The sequence below is a fragment of the Leptonychotes weddellii genome, chromosome 3 (assembly GCF_054177405.1).
Source record: "Leptonychotes weddellii isolate Sample4059 chromosome 3, ASM5417740v2, whole genome shotgun sequence".
NCBI classification, from domain to species: Eukaryota; Metazoa; Chordata; class Mammalia; order Carnivora; family Phocidae; genus Leptonychotes; species Leptonychotes weddellii.
In genome coordinates, this window is record NC_138371.1 from 16,483,634 (window position 1) to 16,504,629 (window position 20,996).

At 53.8% G+C, this 20,996-nt stretch overlaps 3 protein-coding genes across 12 annotated transcripts; 2 read left to right on the forward strand and 1 right to left on the reverse strand.

Moving 5' to 3' along the window:
* Positions 1-1,115: 1,115 nt before the first annotated feature.
* On the forward strand, positions 1,116-5,110 carry GLB1L (galactosidase beta 1 like). Its single transcript, XM_081813563.1, has 12 exons — positions 1,116-1,457; positions 1,547-1,721; positions 1,808-1,866; positions 1,967-2,088; positions 2,195-2,235; positions 2,434-2,552; positions 2,885-2,959; positions 3,079-3,168; positions 3,310-3,423; positions 3,723-3,854; positions 4,088-4,303; positions 4,681-5,110. Exons 1-12 carry the CDS (start codon positions 1,305-1,307, stop codon positions 4,948-4,950), a joined length of 1,566 nt encoding a protein of 521 aa, XP_081669689.1. The 5' UTR covers positions 1,116-1,304; the 3' UTR covers positions 4,951-5,110.
* On the reverse strand, positions 5,059-11,316 carry ANKZF1 (ankyrin repeat and zinc finger peptidyl tRNA hydrolase 1). 2 transcript variants are annotated; one of them, XM_006742889.3, is made up of 14 exons: positions 11,223-11,316; positions 10,673-10,850; positions 9,800-9,912; positions 9,472-9,574; positions 9,156-9,349; positions 8,658-8,770; positions 8,415-8,562; positions 7,898-8,126; positions 7,589-7,735; positions 6,405-6,894; positions 6,126-6,237; positions 5,824-5,991; positions 5,604-5,689; positions 5,059-5,389 (listed from the first exon to the last, which is right to left on the reverse strand). In XM_006742889.3, the coding sequence occupies exons 2-14, from the start codon at positions 10,818-10,820 to the stop codon at positions 5,266-5,268; spliced, it is 2,175 nt and encodes a 724-aa protein (XP_006742952.1). In that variant the 5' UTR covers positions 10,821-10,850; positions 11,223-11,316; the 3' UTR covers positions 5,059-5,265. The 2 variants fall into 2 exon arrangements, with proteins under 2 accessions (XP_006742952.1, XP_081669688.1); XM_081813562.1 differs by lacking the exon at positions 8,415-8,562 and adding an exon at positions 8,293-8,347 and having other exon boundaries at positions 10,673-11,284.
* A 138-nt stretch (positions 11,317-11,454) lies between these two features.
* On the forward strand, positions 11,455-20,845 carry ATG9A (autophagy related 9A). 9 transcript variants are annotated; one of them, XM_081813567.1, is made up of 17 exons: positions 11,455-11,624; positions 11,901-11,961; positions 12,619-12,676; positions 13,082-13,213; positions 13,338-13,381; positions 13,921-13,985; positions 15,009-15,170; positions 15,367-15,508; positions 15,746-16,494; positions 16,578-16,731; positions 16,841-17,020; positions 17,311-17,559; positions 17,773-17,951; positions 18,056-18,173; positions 18,927-19,149; positions 19,346-19,491; positions 19,780-20,845. In XM_081813567.1, exons 4-17 carry the CDS (start codon positions 13,111-13,113, stop codon positions 19,783-19,785), a joined length of 2,520 nt encoding a protein of 839 aa, XP_081669693.1. In that variant the 5' UTR covers positions 11,455-11,624; positions 11,901-11,961; positions 12,619-12,676; positions 13,082-13,110; the 3' UTR covers positions 19,786-20,845. The 9 variants fall into 9 exon arrangements, with proteins under 9 accessions (XP_081669693.1, XP_081669694.1, XP_081669696.1 ...); XM_081813568.1 differs by having other exon boundaries at positions 12,622-12,676; XM_081813570.1 differs by lacking the exon at positions 11,901-11,961 and having other exon boundaries at positions 11,455-11,635.
* Positions 20,846-20,996: the final 151 nt, after the last annotated feature.

Here is a 20,996-nt window from a genome sequence, read left to right on the forward strand (position 1 = left end):
CTCCCTCTGCCTGCCACTCCCCCAGCTATTCCTATGATCTCCTCTCAGTTAATGGTGACTCCATTTTCTAACTAATCAGGCTAAGCACTGTGGTGTAATTCTTCATGCCTTTCTCTCCCACCTCACATTCAACCTATCAGAAAACCTTGCTGCTTTACTCTCAAAATATATTGAATTCAGCTACTTTTCATCACCCTCACTAATCCAAACCACCTCTCCCACCTGGACTACTTTAATAGCTTACTTACTGGTTTCCCTTCTTTGCCCCTACTCCTCTGTTCTCGATACAGGGTAATCCTATTAAAATAGAAGTTAAATACATATCTCAGATCATGGCATTTCACTGCTTAAACCTCTCCAATAGGTTCTCATCTCATTCAGAATATGAACCATGTATTCCTTAAAATGGCCTTCATATTAGGTCCTACCTAATTGGCCCTGTCACCTCCCTGACCTCTACTCTTTTCATCATTGTTCACGCTGACCTCATTGCTGTTTTTCAAACCCACCAAGTACATTCCTGCTTTGAGGCCTTTGCACTCAGTGCTACTGCTATCTTCCTGCAGAATCACCTTCTCAGTGAGGCCTGCCCTGGGCTACTCTCTAAAATTTAAGCTCCCCCACCATTTTATATCCTTCTTCCCTGCTTTATTTTTTCTCCTTGGCACTAACATACTATATATTTTAGCAATTTATTTATTGTCTGCCTTCCTCATTGGGAAAGAAATTCCACAAGGGCAGAGACTTTTATCTATTTTGTTCTATTCTGTATCCCTAACACCTAGAACATTGCTTGGTGCACAGTAAGCACCCATAAATATTTGTTGAATAAGATTTAACATATGCTTGGATTAAAGGAGGCAGTTACATCTGGACACCCTTTATACAGAACACAAAATGTAAAGGAATTCAGTGTTCTTGTTTTTTAAAGATTTTATTTATTTATATGTCAGAGAGAGAAAGAGAGAGCACACAAGCAGGGGGAGCTGCAGGCAGAGGGAGAAGCAGGCCCCCTGCTGAGCAAGGAGCCCGATGCGGGACTCGATCCCAGGACCCTGAGATCATGACCTGAGCTGAAGGCAGACGCTTAACTGATTGAGCCACCCAGGCGTCCCTAACATTTTTCTTATGTTTAAAAATTAAATTTACAAACACTGCTTTAAGGTTTCCTGTGCTTAGATGGCCTTGCCATGCAAATTCACAAGTGCTCAGGGTTCAGAGTCACTGATGCTCAGAATCATTTGTGGACGGTGGGATGCAAACTGTAGCCCAGGGTTCAGGCAGCACTGAGGTTGCTGGCCTTGATGGGTGGGGGCTGTGAAGGTGGTGTCCTAATGTGCAGACTACTGCTCCTTCCTTTAGACTTTCTTGCCGCAGTGGACTCCTGGTTCAAGGTCTTGCTGCCCAAGTTATATCCATGGCTCTACCACAATGGGGGCAACATCATTAGCATTCAGGTACAAGTTGACCGGGCAAGGGGAAGGAGGCGCCGGGGGTCCTAACCTCCACTGCATAGCCAAGCTCCACTTTTCCTTCTCCCTGGCAGGTGGAGAATGAATATGGTAGCTACAGAGCCTGTGACCTCAGCTACATGAGGCACCTGGCTGGGCTCTTCCGTGCACTGCTAGGAGACAGGATCTTGCTCTTTACCACAGATGGGCCTGAAGGACTCAAATGTGGCTCCCTCCAGGGACTCTATACCACTGTGGATTTTGGCCCAGGTCTCCTGAGCAAGGGTGGAGTGGAGTCTGGGGAAGGGGGAGCGTCTCTTCTATGTTTATCTTTCACCTTCACCTCCTTTCTGCAGCTGACAACATGACCAAAATCTTTGCCCTGCTGCGGAAGTATGAACCCCGTGGGCCACTGGTGAGGAGCTGGAGGAGAGGGCAATCAAAGCTGGAGTCAGGGTTGGGAATGGGTCGAGCTCAGTTCCTATCCTGCTCCCGGCTTTCACTCCACGTTTTAGGTGAACTCCGAGTACTACACAGGCTGGCTGGATTACTGGGGCCAGAATCACTCCACGCGGTCCGTGTTGGCTGTGACCACAGGCCTAGAGAACATGCTGAAGCTGGGAGCCAGTGTGAACATGTAACTGGAGACACGGGGGTCAACATGAAGCCGTAACAGGGTGTTGGGGATAAAAATGATTCAGTGGGTCAGCTTTTGCCTTTCCCTCCACCTTCCCCCACTTCAGGTACATGTTCCACGGAGGTACCAACTTTGGATTCTGGAATGGTGAGTCCAGATGGTCCCTGGGGTGGAGGCAGGGAGGCATCAAGGAATTAAAATCCTAGGGCTGGGTAGATTAGGAGGTCTAGAAGCTGGATGTGGCCACCACTGCTCCCTCTGATGGCAAAATTTTCTGCATGAATGTCTTTGCTTAGTGCCTATTGTTTGAAAGACACTGAATGAAGGAAATTGGTTTGACCCCAGGTGCTGATGAGAAGGGACGCTTTCTTCCAATTACTACCAGCTATGACTACGATGCACCAATATCTGAAGCAGGGGACCCCACACCTAAGCTTTTTGCTCTTCGAAACGTCATCAGCGAGGTGCCCTACCACTTCATTAAGCGCCAAAGGCTCTTACTAAATTGGGGAAAGGGAGTACCTAAATTGTTTGTAATGGGATCCCATAAATCAGATTGTTGTCTGGGCCATGGAGCCCACAGAACCATTTCCCAGCTACCCAGATGGGACTACCTGGGAAGATACACTCAAGCATGTGCAAAATTACAGATCTTCATGACCCCTTGAAGCCCTTCCCTGGACCCCAGGTTGAGAACCCTGTGCAAGGGTCTTGGAATAGGGGTTGTGTGTGTGCTAGGGTCTTGGAATAGGGGTTGTGTGGTTTTCCTATGGCTCCTGAGGGAATTTGGGCTCAGTTCCAGGAAATTCCCTTGGGACCTTTACCTCCCCCCAGCCCCAAGATGATGTTTGGACCTCTGACCCTGCATCTGGTAAGCTCTTCCTCATCTTTTCTTTGATCCTACCCCTTTGTTCTCTAAATGGCCCAGCCATTCTGCCCTCTATTCTGGAACTTCCCTTTTATTCTAATATCTTCTCCTTATTCTAATAGGATGGGGATTTGCTGGCTTTCCTAGACTTCCTGTGCCCCCAAGGGCCCATCCGTTCAATCTTGCCAATGTCCTTTGAGGCTGTCAAACAGGTAAGGCATAATCCCACATCCAGTAGGCACGGCAGCTTTCCTCAACAGCTGTAGCCAGTGGTTCCCTCAGCTGCGCATCTTCGCCATAGTATCCTCTCTGACCTCTCAGGTCATCTTAAGTACTTACTGTTCCATACCCAGGACCGTGGCTTTGTGTTGTACCGGACCTATCTGACCTATACTGTTTCTGAGCCAACACAGTTCTGGGTGCCTAACAATGGAGTCCACGACCGTGCCTATGTGATGGTAGATGGGGTAAGGACCTAATTCTAGGTTACCCTGTGCGCCTGTCTCTTCTCCCTAGCACCCTTTAGCCTTAAGTTCCCCTTATCTGCCTTTTCCCGCTGTCTGCCTCCATTTGCAGGGGGGGCCACGGATAAGCTGGGATGAGGAAGAATTTGACTGAGGCTAAGGTTCCAGAATGCGTGGGTAACTGACAGATAGGCTACATTCTTTTTGCTCTCCAAATACGTGTGCTAACTACCATAGCTTCCTCTGTCATGCCCATGAGTTAGATGCCGAGCCCTTCCTCTCACAGCTCGTCTTATCCACAGGTGTTTCAGGGTGTTCTGGAACGAAACATGAAACACCAACTATTTTTGATGGGGAAAGTAGGGGCCAAAGTGGACATCTTACTGGAGAACATGGGGAGGCTCAGTTTCGGGTCTAACAGCAGTGACTTCAAGGTGAGCTAGCCTTGCCCACCCCTTCTCTTCCAGACTCTTACTGACCAAACTCCCTTGGGAAAATAGGGGCCTAATGGAGGACAAACAAGAGCCCTGTGCTTAGGAGTCAGGCAGCAAAGTAGTCGCTTGTGGGGGTCCAGACATGGCCACCAGCTGCACCCCAGGGCTTGATTAGGGACAGTGTGGACTTAAGAGCTTAAGGAATGATGAGTTTTCATTTGCCTTCTTCACAGGGCCTGTTAGAACCCCCAATTCTGGGGCAAACAGTCCTCACCCAGTGGCTGATGTTCCCTCTGAAAGTTGATAAGCTTGTAAAGTGGTGGTTTCCCCTCCAGTTGATGAAAAGGTCACGTCCTCAAGTTCCCTCTGGCCCCACCTTCTACTCCACAACGTTTCCAATTTTAGGAGAAGGCGGGGACACTTTTCTCTTTCTACCTGGATGGACCAAGGTACTGCTGACTGTGGGGTCAGAGTGATGAGAGGAAAATCATGAAGGAGGGGGGAGCAGAAATTATCCGTGATTAGAAACCCAAAAGGGAAGGGCTCCTGGGTGGCTCAGTCGGTTGAGCATCTGACTCTTGATTTCGGCTCAGGTTGTGATCTCGGGGTCGTGGGATCGAGCCCCGCGTCAAGCCCCATGCTCAGCACGTGGAGTCTGCTTGGGATTCTCTTTCCCTTGCCTGCTGCCCCTCCCCGCTGCACTCTCTCTCTCTCGCTAATAAATAAATCTTTAAAAAGAAAAGAAAAGAAAGAAACCCAAAAGGGGATGATTCTACCCCCTTGAGAGCTGACCCTTTTATTTTCCGCTCTCTTTTCTCTTCCCCAGGGCCAAGTCTGGATCAACGGGTTTAACTTGGGCCGGTACTGGACAAAGCGGGGGCCACAAGAGACCCTCTATGTGCCAAGACCCCTGCTGCTTTCTGGGGGAGCCCTCAACAAAATCACAGTGCTGGAGCTAGAAAACGTGCCTCCTCAGCCCCAAATCCAGTTTCTGGATAGGCCTATCCTCAACAGCACCTTGCATAAGACATACATCTATTCCCTCTCAGCTGATACACAAAGTGCCTTTGAACCAATGGAGTTAAGTGGGCACTGAAAGAAAGGTAACCCTTGGACCTGGGACATGGAGTGGGCAGGATCCCTTGGTGCTGGCCATGGTGACCACAAGGAACCAAAGGCCACAAGGCCCAAATGCAAGTCCAAGTGCAATTTCCTTGCCAAACTTTATTGTGATTAAAGTTCCAGAGACAGTCCCAGCTCCGCACCCCTCTGTGGCCCTGTCTTTGCCCTGGTTCCTGAGTGTCCTTCCTAATCTTCCAAATACTCCTGTTTCACGGGAAAGAAGAAACCTAGGGCTAGTGTGAATGCACCCTCTCCAGGCCGAGTTGGCTCCAGGTGCAGCCGTAAGAGATCAGGAAGAGGGCTTGACGGCCTGGCAGCGGTGATCCCGGAGGCAGCGTGTGGAGCAGAAAGAGAAGTCAAGATAGTGAAAGGGAGTGAGGCCTTGGAGGGATGTCCCACAGCTCCAGCAGCGTCTGGACAAGAGGAAGACAGATGGCTGAACAGGTACCCCAGAAACTTTCCAATCCAAGCTCTCCCCACCCCTCGGGCCATTTCCGGTTTTGCTCCAGAGGGTTCCCAGAACATCTCCAGCACCCCCCACCCCCGACAACCTTTCTGAGGTACTCGGCAGCACTCATTCTACTTGCCCACTCCTGGCCTGGTCATCACGCCTGCCCCTGCACTTACGGACCACTGAGGGCTGCAGAGCTGGGGGTCTGCGGGGGTGGGGCTCCCAGCTGGGCAGCCAGCCGGCGCTCTGCGGCCAGAGCCCTCTGAGGGAAAGAGAAGTCTTGTTAAGGACAAGGGCTCAGTGGCGGACAGGGTGCCCAAGGGACAGCTGCACACTGGGAAGGGGTCAAACCTCTAAGGAAATCGGGGCTGCGGAAGAGAGAAGCTCCGGCCTCACCTTCTCTCGGTCGCTGAGGGCGGCAAAGCGCTGCTGCTCTTGGTGCTCCTTCTCCTCCTGCTCCCACTGCTTCCGCTGCCGTTCCTCCCGCTGCCGCCGGGCAGCCTTCTGCTCCCTTTTCCGCATAGCCTGCCGTGCCTCCATTTCTGGCGTCAGTGGCCCTGGCACCTGGAGGATTTCCGGGGAGGTGTAAGGTAAGACCCATACAAACTGTCCTAGGAAAACTAGAAGAAAGTACAAAAGATCTTAGCCAGGATCTAGGCTGCCTTCCTACTCTGCTGCCGCTTCCTTTTCCAGCTGACCTGAGCCTTGCTGTAATCGTAAGCATCTGGATTCTTCTCCATGAACCTTCGGAACTCATTACGCGTTGGCTTGTCAGCTGCAACCGTATATGGTGGCCGGGCCCGGGAGTCCCTAGGTGTGAAAAGCCCCAAATATGGGTTCAGCTTGCCTCCTGCATCTCCCAACCTCACCCGAACAGATCAAGGGGAATACCGTCAAGTAGCCAGTACCAACGTTAGCCTCCAGACGGTCCTCTCTATACCCCAAAGGGCTCACTCAGCTTGGGGACTCTTACTTACTGCACGGTAGGGTCGGCACCTGCCTCCAGCAGCAGGCGAACCACTGAGCCTCTCCCAGCTGCAGCTGCTGCATGCAGGAGGGTGAAGCCACTGGAGCCCAAGGGGGCACTGAGCAGAGACAGAACTCCAGGGCCTATGGGGCCGGCAGCTAGCTGGAGTTTCAACATCCCAACATCTCCGGCTCGACAAGCAGCTAGAAGCATGTCCCAGAGCTCTGACTGATCGGGGGTCCTGGCCTCATCCAGGGAAGGCCCCAAAGGGGCTGCGTGTGCCTGGGCGGACTGTGAGAAGGCCTCATCATCTCCTTGAGGTTGCTGGGGAGAAGTCCCATGCGCCCCGGCCTCCAGGTCTCTGCTTCTCTCCTTCTTATTCCTTTTCCTCCTCCTCCGCTTTGGCAGTACCTCAAACTCACGAAGATCCAGGGTCCCCACTGTCAACTCTACTAGCTCCAACTCTACCTGGAAGCTGTCCTCTCCCTCCGACTCTGAACCTAGGGAAAAATGCTACATGTTAGGTCCACCTAAAGAAATACACAGAGGGTGGAAGGATGTGGGCTGCCCCAGATGTATGAGAATGTACATAAAAAGAGAATCCAGATTGTCTTGAAATGAAAATAAGTATTTGTATTTTGTCATCCAAGATCAGCACGTCAAGAGCTGAATCCAATAATATCACATGCAGAAATGAGGCTCAGCTCAGAGGGAAAGACCCAGCAGAAGGTTTGGAGGGACAAGCGTCCTTAGACTCTCCCCTCGAGCCACATTAGGATGGTACACAACAGGGGAGAGCATGGGAGCACTGACAGCCACAACCGCTGAGTCTGCCCCGGGGAAAGCAGGCCTCAGTCCAAACCGCAGCATCCGGTGAGACAGCAATTTTGTGAGATTCGTGCCACACAAGCATCTGTTTCACGTACTATTTCGTGTTTTCTAAGTACTGGGGATACATCAGTGAACAAAACAGAACAGGAAGCTTGGAAAGGTCACTAAACCCGTCTCAGTAATTGCTACCAGGTGCCCCTTATCATAACAGATCTGTGTGTGTGTGTGTGTGTGTGTGTGTGTGTAATGCTGTATGTGTTGTGTAAGGGCTCATTATAAAGAGAGAAGCAACAGCAGATTTGACACTGCATTTCCAGGATAGACACCCAGAGAGAGTTGACAGTTGCCAGATGGTGCTCAAACCCTGTTTGGGAGATTCCTCATTCTGCCCAAGGGCCTCATTTTCATCACTGGAGACCTTTCTTTCTGCCTCGATAGCCTTCTTCCCCCCTCTCGTCTTCCAGTGTGTCTGAGGTGACTCCAACCTGACTGTCTCCCGGGGGTCTTCTCCTGCCATAAAACAAAAGATGTTTCTCAAGTTTACCTGAGCAGAAGCCAGCCCAGGTCTCTCTCAATGAAGATGTTGTCTGGGTGTATAAATGAGAACCCAAGGCTTGGGCTGGAAGGTACAAGAAGATCTAGGGAGTCTGGGGATCCGGATCAAAAGCTCACCATGGACATGCAAGGTGGTCAGCTTATGGAGCACACGCTGTAGCTCTCGGAAGGTGGGTCTGCGGGTAGCGAGGGGGATATCCCAAAGTCGGGGATCCCCCCGTTGCAGGGGTGCCCCATGGCCTCCGAAGAACAGGGACCGGCCAGAGCGGGGAGCACGCAGCAGTACTGTCCCAGCCTCCCCCAGCGCTTTAGCCCAGACTGGCCCTGCCAGCAGGTCACGAACATCCTAGAGAAGAGAGTAACTCAGACCCATGTATTTTCACTTGCTATTTTTAAATCTCCAACCAAAAAACCAGCCCACAGATGATGTGTAAGGAATGGGAAGCAGAAGATAATATAGAGGAAGAAAGAATGAGAGGATGAAGACTCTTGGGGATCCATCCCTAGTCTACCTTCGCCTTTCCAGAAATAATGAAGACTGGGAGGAGGCAGGCATCAAGCTCCCCACTGTAACATTTGATGAGAGGGAAAAAAGTAGATTAGCAGACCACCAGATCTGAGACGCCTAACTCACCTTGTATAACGTGGCTTCATTATGGCGCCTCAGGTTGGCTCCGGCAGAACGAGAAGCCCCACCCCGGGCATCCCGAATTCCCTGGGCTGTGCCCCGCTTGGCCCGCACTGTGTAGCGGTGAAAGGTTTTGTGGGTCACCACGTCTCTTCTGTAGACAACACAGACTCAGTGCTGGAAACCAGCCCGTACACCCAGGCTAACCGGACCCACTGCATCCTTATACCCCAGGCAGCACCCTCTCACCCTTGGAAAATGGCTCCAGCAAAGTGCCCAGCTGCAGCCATGAGCACCACAGAGTGTCTGGGACCTCCGTTTTGCAGGTTGTGTAGCAGCAGTTCAGGTTCTTCTGGGGGCACCTGGATGACAGAGGGACAGCACAAGCATGCCCATGGCACGCACTCACAGGAAGAAACCCAGTGCCAAGTGTCTTACATGCGTGATCCCATTTCTTACAGCCATCCTGAGGCTTGTCTCCACTTTACAGACAAGGAAATTTGAGGCTTGTAGAGGTAGTCAAATCAAGTGGTAGAACAGCAATTCAAACCTAGACTGGTCTGTTTCCAAACTTAATTCCATTATACTGGGCCCCAGATTCAGGCCAATTCAGTCCAAGACTGTGCTGTCAGTGGTGATACCCATATCCAACAGAAAGAAAAGAAGTAAGAAATGGCCCAGGCTTAGGGGAGACCTAGGCTGAGTGCATAAAGGTTGCAGTTGGCCACAACCTGGGCCGCCACTTGCCTGGTGAGGGCCCAGCACACAGCGATAGGCATAAAGAAACTGGCCCCGAGCGTTTTGGAAAAGAACCCGATGGGGGTGGAAGCCTTGGGGTCTGCTGGGCTTCTCAAACTCAGCCCTCTCCTCATCCGGTATCTGCAAGTCCTCCTCACTGGCTGAGTCTGAGTCCTCTGATCCTGAGATGCTGGAAAGATCTCCTGAAAACAACATGAAGTGCACAAGTTTGGTGTGCCATCTTTGACCTTTCCCCAAGCTCCTAAACTAGGGCCTTCCTCCATCCCCATGTCCTACTCAACACAGGTCTCCTACCAACCATCACCTGTGGAACTCTGCTTTTCAAAATCCAGGGCAGACAGGAGAGGCTTGTCCTTGAGACGTTGCTTTAGGTTAAACCGATGCCAGTCAAGCTTATAATGTTCCCTCTGGTAGGAGGCAAAGAAAGAGGCTGAGTGTGGAAATATGCCCTAGCCTGGCCCTTTGTGGTACCCAAGACCAATGACAGAACCCCAGAAAGTATGACCAGGTAACACCAACGGCTTCAGTCAAAACACCGACTTTTATTAATGAAAGACAAACCACATGTCTGCCTCTCCTCACCCACCCTATACTTTTGCTTCTGCCATTTAGCTCTGCACCTGGCCTTTTACCTGTTCCTGGTGGTTGTGGAAGTTCAGGTCACAAGTGGAACAAAATAACTTGTCTGAAATATCCAGCGGACCCTGGAATGGTTTTCTTTCTGGGCTTGCTGTCTCCCCTGAACCTAAATAAGGGGAGGGTAATAAGAGGTGGAAAGGGAGTACAAACCTGCAGTACCTGCAATTACATTCAGTGTCTGATATACAAAGGAGGATACAAAAGAAAAAGATGGCACATCCTTTCCTTCAAAGAGTTTGCAATCTAGGAATCACGAGATAAACAGCACAGTAATCACTTTATACAAGTATGCTTCTGAAGAGATGTGAGACAAATACACATCAAATACTTGACATTAACTAAAGGGACTGTTTAGAGGAACCCTGTAGAAAATAATTTTTGGTAACGTTAAGATTATTTTTAACTGCAAAAACCACTTCCCAAATGCCTGTGTTTTTTTTTTAGCTTACATTTCCAATTACGGTGTGGTTTGTTTAAAAAAAAAAGTTCAAGAACAGCCAGAGGCAAATTAAGGTTGTAAAAAAACCAAAAAATTGTTTTACATTCATTAAGAACGAATGATTTGTTTTGAAACCACTTAAATTTGGACTATATCTAGGAATTTTGAAGTTTTTTGCGGGCAGTGCTGTAAACGTGACCAGACCTAAGCAATGGCAAGAGGCTTGTTTGGAGACAATTCGGGGGCCTGTGCTGGCAACAACCCGGAGATTGAGTGAATTTAAGATAAATTTTATCCAGTAGAAAGCGATGTCAACAAGGGCTCTTAAACCGGGGAATATCAATAAGAATGTGTTCCCTGGACGATCAATAAGCTCTAAAGAGCCTGTCACGTTCCTCGTGGGTCCTCCCCAAACCTTCCCAGATACCTGGACAGGAAGTCCGCAGAGCCTGGGCCAGAGCCTCCCCAGAAGGGTGGCTCACCAGGCTGAGGCCCTGAAGGATCGGAGCATCCGCGTTGAGGTCAAAGAGGGAGACCAACGTAGGAACCTGGGTTGCTGCTGAAACCGGCGACATAGCTGAGCAGAAATTCTTTAGGAGGAGCTCCTAGAGCAGAAAGGGACAGAAACAGAGCTCCCCAGAGTGCGATCCTACCGCCCGGTCTCCTGCCTGCCTGACTTGGTCTCCCCCACGCCGCAAAGCACTTCGGGCCTCACTCTGGTACCAGGAGTCCGCTCTGGGGGTTAATACGTGACCCCAGGCCGCTTTCTCAAACGCACAGTCTCGGACCACACAGAGTGAAAGGGGGAAGCAACCAGCTCCCAAATCGAGTCCAGTAGAGCTAAAAATCACTGAGGTTCCCTAAGCGACCGCTCCTCGATACCCGCGCGATGAGCTCCAGCAATGACTAAACCGCGTGGACTCGCTCCCACCCTCAGGAGCGGCACCAAAGGTCCCGGGGAGCCAAGCGGCACGCACGTTTACAATTCCAAGCCCGGATTTCTGCAACACCACAACAATCTCCTCACTACGGAGCAGCGAAGGGGACAAATGGCGTCGCCCGCACCTCAGCCCCGCCCCACACAGCGCGCACTATTGGTCCTCTGACTGTCCAAAACCCACCTCGAACCTTTGGTCCCGCCCCCGAAGCCGAGTATTGGCCGTCGTGTCTCCACCCCCTATGCTCATTGGCCAGACTGGCTGCGGGTGACAGTGAGTGGCAGGCGCCGGGCCTAAAGGTCTGGGTCCCGGCGAAACGAGCGGAGCCGACCGAGCCCCTGGAATCGCTCGGGTCACGGTTCCGGAGGTGAAACCCGAGATCGTTTACTGGATTCCCAAGGCCCGGGTCGGGCCTGACGGAGGGTGCCCGCGGAGCCCTAAGTGAGCTCACGGCGAGTAACGGGGGAAGGGGCGCCGCGGGAGGGGCGAAGGCGCGCAGCCGGAATGTTTTGATGGCGGGGACGCGCGGGCGGGGGCGCGCGCGGGCGGCGGGGCCGCGCGCGAGGTTGTCCGCTGTTGGGAGCCGAGCCCTTGGCCTGGCGCCGGGCGACCCTGGGGCGCGCTGGGCTCGGGTCTTGGCGGCTGGGTGTAGGGAGGCAACCCAGCCCACCTGGGTGATCGGCTGTCGGACTAGCTGGATTCTTCCAACATCCGCAGGAAACCCTGAGCCCAGGCCCGGCCAGCCGGGGCTCCATGACCCTGGGTCCACACTGACCCGGTGAGTGGTGAACTCCCCGAAGGTTTGGTCAGCTCCTTTGGACCCAGGGCTCTCACTAACCCAGGGAGTCCCACTGGGGCCAGGCTGGGTCGTGTTCCACGGCCCGAGGGTCTGCACTGACTGGGTGAGTGCCGCCTAGACATGCCTGGCTCCAGGGACCTAGGGACCCCACAGTTCGCCCAGGATCTGGGTCTACACGGACCCAGTCAGGATTTCCCATCCAGGAACTATGCCTGCCTGGTGGGCCTTTGGTGCTAGGGAACCAGGGGAAGAGGTTGACCAGAAAGGCCCTTTTCAGAAGAGACTCTTCTTGGGTTTTGGATTTGGGGCTTTGAGGACCCCGAGAGGCCTGTCTAATTTCTGAGGCTGAGGTGGGGCAATGGAAAAACAGTCCAGAGGAGCTGCCTGACCTCAGGCCTGTACTGACTCAGTCTTTACAGGCTCAACAAGCCACTTCTTGGGATCCTAGAGTTGGATGAGTGGTCCTGTATGGTACAAGCAGAGGAAGTAATCTAGCCCTAGTGCCTCTTCCCCACTGCAGCCTACCTGCCCCATGCTTGGCCTCCTCTTAGTGGAGGGTGGGTGGGTAGGAGGGTTGGGTTTCTTTCTTTCTATCCCCACTGCCCACTCTCTGGGGCCTGACATCTTCTCCTCCAGCAGCTGCAGAGCGAGGGCATCAAGGGCTGGAGTGGAGCAGACGCTGCCCATGGAGCTGGTAGGGCCATGTGCTTATCTCAAACCTTTGTTTACAAAGTGCTTCCAATCTCCCAGAAATCTCTTGGGAGACCCGGGTTTCTCCAGGAGGGCAGAGGGAAGCCCCCTTATCTCCGCTGAGTAGAAGATGAAACAGCACCCCCCACCCCCCCACCCCCCACCCTCGCAAAGCGGCAGACCAGCCAGACCTCAGTAGACACTCAGTAAAGGCTCTGGGAATCACTGACCTCCCAGACTCTGAACTTACTGCTCTCCTGTGGTAACTACTCCTCTGCCTTTGAGCCGAGAAGACTGGGAGTAGAGACCAAGCCCAGAGATTCTTTCTCACTTTTTCTGGTCTGCTAGGCAGGGCAGGAGACAAGCAGCACCACGGTCTGAACCTGGATCTCTTCGTCATTCCCTGCAGGGGGACAAAGTGGACAGGGGGCGGTGGTGATGGCGCAGTTCGACACTGAATACCAGCGCCTTGAGGCTTCCTACAGTGATTCACCCCCTGGAGAGGAGGACCTATTGGTGCACGTCCCTGAGGGGAGCAAATGTGAGTTCTTGGACCTGACAGCGGAGCCGGGGCCTGGGGCGGGCGCAGGTGGAGGAACACGACGGAGGGAGCAAGGGGCTCCTGTTCCTTCAGGGCTCTGACATCTCTACTCCTGTGCCCACAGCACCCTGGCACCACATTGAAAACCTTGACCTCTTCTTCTCTCGAATATCCTTTGTGTCTCTGCGTGGGAGCTCTGGGACCCTTAGCCCCCATCTAAGCTGGGCTCCGGATGGGAAGTTGGGGTGGGTTTGATTCTAATCCCCGGAAGGGAGATGGAACTCTTCTTAAGGCTGAAAGAGGCTGGGGAAATAAGGATCATTATAGATAATGATAAGCCTGCATTTCCCAAGAGCTATGTGCCTTTCACTTTGTGGTGTCAGTTCATAAGGAACCTCTCTAAAGGTGATCTTTCTTTTTGACAGGATGCTAATAACTATAATAATTAATATCTTTTGACCTACTCTGTGTCAGCTCTGTGTTAAATACTTTATGCCCATTATCTCATGCCTAATAATCCTCTGAGACGGGTGCTATTATTTCCAAAGTGCCACTGCAGACGAAAGTTGAGAGATATTAAGTAAATTTGGCCAAAGTCACACAGCTAGAAAGTCATAGAGCCAGGAGTTAAGTTCGGGCATGTGACCCCCAAAGTCTGTGCTCCTAAGTGCTGTCTCTGTCAACCACATTTTTCTTGACAATTATACGTTTATAATCTACACCAGAAGAATGGCTTCACTTGCATGCTCATCGGGGAGATCTTTGAGCTCATGTAAGTCTAAGAAGGGACGGTGATGTGGGGAAGGACCGCCTCTCAGTCTTTCCTCTTCTTGAGCTCAGCCCTGGCCGTACCAGCCAGTGCAGCTCAGTTCCCGGCTCAAAACCCTGCAGACTAATTTTAGAGCTCAGGGACTGGGTGTGGCACCAAAATTTACAATCACTTTTTTTTATCTCCCTTATAAGGAATTCTTCCCAAATCCTCTTCTCTTCCATGAAGAGAACTCAGACTTGACCATTTCATCAGCTCATCAGTGCTCCGATGGAATGGGCATGGTTCGGTCAGGAGGTCTCAGAGATGCCAGCCACTTAAGAAAAGTGTGTGTTCTGCCTTAGTTACACCTAGGAGGGCAGAGCGCTTTCTAAAAAAGAAGGAGCCATATGGCCTTGCCAAAGAGGATGGGATTGGGGGCACCTGGGTGGCTCAGTCGTTAAGCGGCTGCCTTCGGCTCAGGTCATGATCCCAGAGTCCTGGGATCGAGTCCCACATTGGCCTCCCTGCTCAGTGGGAAGCCTGCTTCTCCCTCTCCCACTCCCCCTGCTTGTGTTCCTGCTCTGGCTGTCTCTGTCAAATAAATAAATAAAATCTTTAAAAAAAAAAAAAAAAAGAGGATGGGATTGGGAAACCCTCCCTCAATCAGGAAAGACTGTAAATCCCCTTAGGGCTTCTAAATACTGTCTCAAAAGGAAATCAGGGATTGGGTGGCAGAGACCACAATCACAGGGTCTTTGAGCTGAGTCTAGTAAGTGGTGGCAGAGATTACTATGCCGTGAGGAAAGCAGGCTAGTTGTGTGACGCCCAAGGCTAAGAGGAAAAAGCAGGAGCTGGTTTGGGCCTAAGAAGGTCTCGGGGGCTGAGCAGTGGAGAGAGCCCACTGGGAGTTCTCCAGCCCCTGCTCGTCCCCAGAGGCTGCTCTCCAGTCTTGTTCTGCTGCTTCCAGACTCTTCCCTTTTCCCACACTGTTTCACTGGTGCCTCTCCAACTCTTGGACTGTGGCCCCTCTTCCCAATTCCCCAGGCAGTTCCTCTTTGTGGTTGCCTTCACCACCTTCCTGGTCAGCTGTGTGGACTACGACATCCTATTTGCCAACAAGATGGTGAACCATAGTCTTCACCCTACCGAGCCTGTCAAGGTCACTCTGCCAGACGCCTTTTTGCCCGCCCAGGTCTGTAGTGCCAGGTAAGGGCCACAGCTCAGAGGACACCAGAGCCAGAGTTCCACTAGCAGGTGGGGAATGGAGTGTGAGACGGTGGCACATTCCCCAGAACACAGACTCGGGCTCAGCCTCGCCATATCCTTCAGGATAGCATCCTGTTTGCCAAGACTCCTCAAGGGCCTCCCCTCCCGCCACCCCCCCCTTCCTTTTCCCCACCAGGATTCAGGAAAATGGCTCCCTTATCACCATCTTGGTCATCGCCGCTGTATTCTGGATCCATCGGCTTATCAAGTTCATCTATAACATTTGCTGCTACTGGGAGATCCACTCCTTCTACCTGCACGCTCTGCGTATCCCCATGGTGAGACTGGGGAAGTTGGGCAGTTAGCGCGCCACAGCCCAGTGTGCCTTCTGCGGCTTGGGAGGGGTGGGGCGTACTGCTGGGCTTCGGGCACCCTCATCCATCACTGGCAGGTCAGGGAGCCTTTGCTTAAAGGCTCCACCCAGCAAAGCACAGGGCCTCACAGCTAATGCGGGGCGAGGAGGAGTCCAGGCAACAAGCCCGCCTTCCCCACCGTGTCTCTCTCCCACCCCACAGTCTGCCCTCCCATACTGCACGTGGCAGGAAGTGCAGGCCCGGATTGTGCAGACCCAGAAGGAGCACCAGATCTGCATCCACAAGCGCGAGCTGACAGAGCTGGACATCTACCATCGCATCCTCCGTTTCCAGAACTACATGGTTGCCCTGGTTAACAAATCCCTCCTGCCTCTGCGCTTCCGCCTGCCCGGCCTGGGGGAGGCCGTCTTCTTCACCCGTGGCCTCAAGTACAACTTCGAGCTGATCCTCTTCTGGGGACCTGGCTCTCTGTTTCTCAATGAATGGAGCCTCAAGGCCGAGTACAAACGTGGGGGGCAACGGCTCGAGCTGGCCCAGCGCCTCAGCAACCGCATCCTGTGGATCGGCATCGCCAACTTCCTGCTGTGCCCCCTCATCCTCATCTGGCAGATCCTCTATGCCTTCTTCAGCTACGCAGAGGTGCTGAAGCGGGAGCCCGGGGCCCTGGGAGCACGTTGCTGGTCCCTCTACGGCCGCTGCTACCTCCGCCACTTCAACGAGCTGGAACACGAGCTGCAGTCCCGCCTCAACCGAGGCTACAAGCCCGCCTCCAAGTACATGAATTGCTTCTTGTCCCCTCTGCTGACGTTGCTGGCCAAGAATGGCGCCTTCTTCGCTGGCTCCATCCTGGCCGTGCTTATCGCCCTCACCATCTACGACGAAGACGTGCTGGCCGTGGAACACGTCCTCACCACCGTCACACTCCTGGGGGTCACCGTGACCGTGTGCAGGTGGGCCAGGGCGGCAGGCGGGGGCAAGCCCACTAGCGCCCCTGGGAAAGGCTTCCCTCTCACCGTGACCCCCATTCCCGCAGGTCCTTTATCCCGGACCAGCACATGGTGTTCTGCCCCGAGCAGCTGCTCCGCGTGATCCTCGCGCACATCCACTACATGCCTGACCACTGGCAGGGTAATGCCCACCGCTCGCAGACCCGGGACGAGTTTGCCCAGCTCTTCCAGTACAAGGCAGTGAGTGGAGTTGGAGTTAGGGCCTCTTAGAGACTGGCTGATAGCTTGGTGGTGAGGGCTGGGATCCCTCCTGCTCTCCTGTGACCTGGGTCCCCCCCTCACCTTTTAGGTGTTCATCTTGGAGGAATTACTGAGCCCCATTGTCACACCCCTCATCCTCATCTTCTGCCTGCGCCCACGGGCCCTGGAGATCATAGACTTCTTCCGCAATTTCACTGTGGAGGTCGTAGGTGTTGGAGACACCTGCTCCTTCGCTCAGATGGACGTTCGCCAGCATGGGCATCCCCAGGTACCGGGGAGGACAAGGGCAGGTGGCCAGAGGTGATGCTGACACATACGATGTCTCTGGGCCGATTGCAGAAAGACACCCCTCTGAGCCAGTGCATCGCCAGAAGGCAGCCCTGCTTGGTAAATAGGAGCTTGGGCTGGATTTTAGCCTTCAGCTTGCACCTCTGGCCAAGTTCCCTTGAGAAAGGCACAAACCAAGCAGCTAGCCCAGTGTGCGACCGTCCCTGGGGTGGGCCCCGGGGCCCGGGACAAGATATGGCAGCCCCCCTCACTGTAGCCTCCCTTGTGCAGTGGTTGTCCGGTGGGCAGACAGAGGCCTCGGTGTACCAGCAAGCCGAGGATGGGAAGACAGAGCTGTCACTCATGCACTTTGCCATCACCAACCCCGGCTGGCAGCCGCCGCGTGAAAGCACGGCCTTCCTCGGCTTCCTCAAGGAACAGGTTCAGCGGGACGGAGCAGCTGCCGGCCTCGCCCAAGGGGGTCTGCTCCCTGAAAATGCCCTCTTTACGTCCATCCAGTCCTTACAGTCCGAGTCTGAGGTGTGTTCCTGGGGACTGGGAGATGACAGCGGGCAGAGTGGACTCCAGGTGCTGGGAGTTGAGGACTGGGCTTGGGGTGGAAGGGCCTACCTACCCGGTTGGTTTCCTTCTGTCTGTTCAATCTGTGCCCTGGGGTCCTGACATCCAGAACACTGAGGGACCCTGCGGCCTCCCTCCTGCCCTGGGAACTCTACCCACCCCTTTCTTTCACAGCCACTGAGCCTTATCGCAAATGTGGTAGCCGGCTCATCCTGCCGGGGTCCCCCACTGCCCAGAGACCTGCAGGGCTCCAGGCACAGGGCTGAAGTTGCCTCTGCCCTGCGCTCCTTCTCCCCTCTGCACCCCAGTCAGGTGCCCACAGGCCGAGCTCCCAGCACCATGACAGGCTCTGGGTAAGTAGAGGGGGGGCCACGATGGGAGGGCATGGCAGTAGCCCCCAGCAACCTCTGCGGGTCTCAGAAATGTTGACGGCTCCTGTCTGTGCCGGGAGGGACAGGGTGGATGCCAGGACAGCCAGCTCCGGGAGCAGTGTGTGGGAAGGACAGCTGCAGAGCCTGGTGCTGTCGGAATACGCATCCACCGAGATGAGCCTGCATGCCCTCTATATGCACCAGGTGAGTGGGCAGGAAGGGCCCGAGCCACGGAATCAAGGTGGCCACTGACAAATAGAGGGTTTTAGGCGTGGAAAAGCAAGATGTGGGTTTGGAACCCTTCTCTGCCATTCCCCTACTCTGATCTCCATTCCCGCATATACCCCTTTACCATCCTTTTTAGCCAAGTTTATTGTCATCCAGGGCCCTTTACACACTGGTTGTTTTCGCTGCCAAGAATCCACTTCCCTGAGCTAGGCATATGGCTCCCTCCTTTATTCACCTGTTCTTACCTCTTCAATGAGACCGTCTCTGGCCATCCTGACCAAAAGAGCCTCCCTTGGCCACCCTCCTGAATCTTCCTGCTTTATTTTTCTCCATAGCATTTATCTGACATACTGCATTTTTTTCCTTTTTTATTTTATTGTCTATAACCGCCCGCCTCCACGCCCAGCATAGAAGCCATACAAGGGCTGGGATTTTTGTCTGTTCTGTTCACTGCTGTCTTCCCAGCACCTTGAAAGAGTGCCTGGCACTTACATATGCACCCAATTTGTTCTTGACTCAAATGACTAGGTTCCAGGGATGTGCTGAGAATTTAACGTGTAAGACGTCATATGTGTGGTACACACTGTTAACGTGGTAGTTACTCTGGGTCACTGATTCTAGGTGAGATGGTAAAAATGGGAACTGGAGGATAGCATGGTGGAGGGCATCTGTTTCAGATACTCTGTCCCCACCTAATGAGCCCCCCCCCCCCCCGCCTCCACCTCTCAGCTCCACAAGCAGCAGGCCCAGGCCGAACCTGAGCGGCACGTGTGGCACCGCCGGGAGAGCGATGAGAGTGGGGAGAGCGCCCCTGAAGAGGGGGCAGAGGGCTCCCGGGCCTCCCAACCTATCCCTCGCTCGGCTAGCTATCCCTGTGCTGCAGCCCGGCCCGGAGCACCCGAGACCACCGCCCTGCAGGGGGGCTTCCAGAGGCGCTACGGGGGTATCACAGGTATCCAGCGGGAGTCCAGGAGGGTACAGAGCCTTCAGGGAAAGGTGGCTCTTCGGGGGGCCTCCTGGGGAGGAAGGAGGTCAGAGCGGTCAGGCCCAAAGAGACTAACCCTCACCCTGACCCTGAACAGCCCCAGAACCTTTCTCCACATTTCTGTTTGTGTTCATTCTAAGAGTATGTTTACTTGTGTCTCTAGATCCTGGCACAGTACCCCGGGCTCCCTCTCACTTCTCTCGGTTGCCCCTTGGAGGGTGGGCTGAAGACGGGCAGTCAGCATCCAGGCACCCAGAACCGGTGCCCGAGGAGGGCTCGGAGGATGAGCTTCCCCCTCAGGTGCACAAGGTAAGGGCTTCAGGACCGGAGAACGACTGCTACAGGAAGTAGTAACTTCCAGGCCACGATCAAAGTCTCATGTGAGAGAAGGCAGGCCGCTCGTGCAGAGATACTGTTCCTCCCCCTCCAAAATACACTGCCGTTTCTTGCCTCACCTTCTCTGAAATCCAGGGCTTGATTTTCCCTATGAGTTCCTCCCCAGGAATCAAGCTTTCCTTTTCCTTTATCTCCAAGCTGTTTTTTGGGTAAGCAGTTAGCAGAAGATTATCTCCACTACTAACCCGTTTCTCTCCACAGGTATAGACAAGGCTGAGAGGGTCCCTATGTCCCAGGATGGAGGCCGCTGTCGCCCTGCCATCCCATCCGCCTGCCATGGAGGGCTCCTCTGAGTGTTGCCTGGCTCCACGTGTGTGGTGTCTGTGTGTCTGCCTGGCCAAGGGAGGTGCCAGCGCTGGGCTTGCCACAGCCCCAGGAGAGATGGGGGCCCAGGAACCAAGGCACACAGGACTCCAGCCTCATCCCCAGGAACCCCCTTGGCTCAGAGTGTGGTGCTAGAAACTGGTCCCCAGCCCAGCCCCAGTACTACTACCTTTGCACCCACCCCTGCAAGTCTCCAGAGGACTGCCCACCAGAGAAGCTGCCAAGCAGGGAGAACCCGTGCCAACTGTGGAGTGGGGAGGTTGGGCCCAGACCCTCAGCCTCTGCAGCCTCCCTCCCCCACCCTGAACAGATGAGCAGCTCAGGCTGTGGCCCTTACCTCACCCCCAGTTCACTCCCAGTGCTGCAGCCTGCTCACCTCTCTCCCGCTTCCTGCACATGACTGGCATGTGTGCCGCTTGCTCTGGTTCTGTTCGCTTGCTCCCATTCTGTTCAGCTTTTGCTTTGCATTGGTGCGGAGGCCCTAGATCCCAGCTCCTCTCATGCTATCTTTTGACACTAAGAAGGAAGGTTTCTAAATTGCAGGAGCAGGGTGGACATTCTTTGCTGCCCTCTCCCAACTTTTAGGATGGGCCCCTGGGAGACTGAGGCCGTTCTGGTCCCCATTGCTGCTTATTATACCCCTTACCGCCTGCACATAGGACGGACTGGACTGGCTGTGCCCTCGGCTGTCTACCTCCCAGCAGGAGAGCTCTGGCCTGCCTCCCGCTGTCCTCCAGAGGGGGACAGAGGGACGACAGGAGGCCTTCGCCGTAGGCTTTGAGCTGCCGCATTGCATGCTGGGATCCAGCTCCTACTCTCCACCCCACCCCTCGCCCCTATCTGGTCCGCTGCGGGTGTGGTCAACTGTGCTGCCCGAGCTCACAGCGGAAGGCGTAGGAACTGTGTACAGCTTGATAACCCTTAATAAAAAAAGGGACTTTGACCAGGTCGCGGCTTGTTGTCTCGCGCCGCTAGTTGTCTCTCGGCGGCTAGAATGATGGGAACAAGTGGAGTGGGGTGCGTGTGATTATCCCTGATGGCCGGGGAGCCGGCCGGGCCCTGTAGGAAAGTGGGTCTATGCCGTCACTTGGATA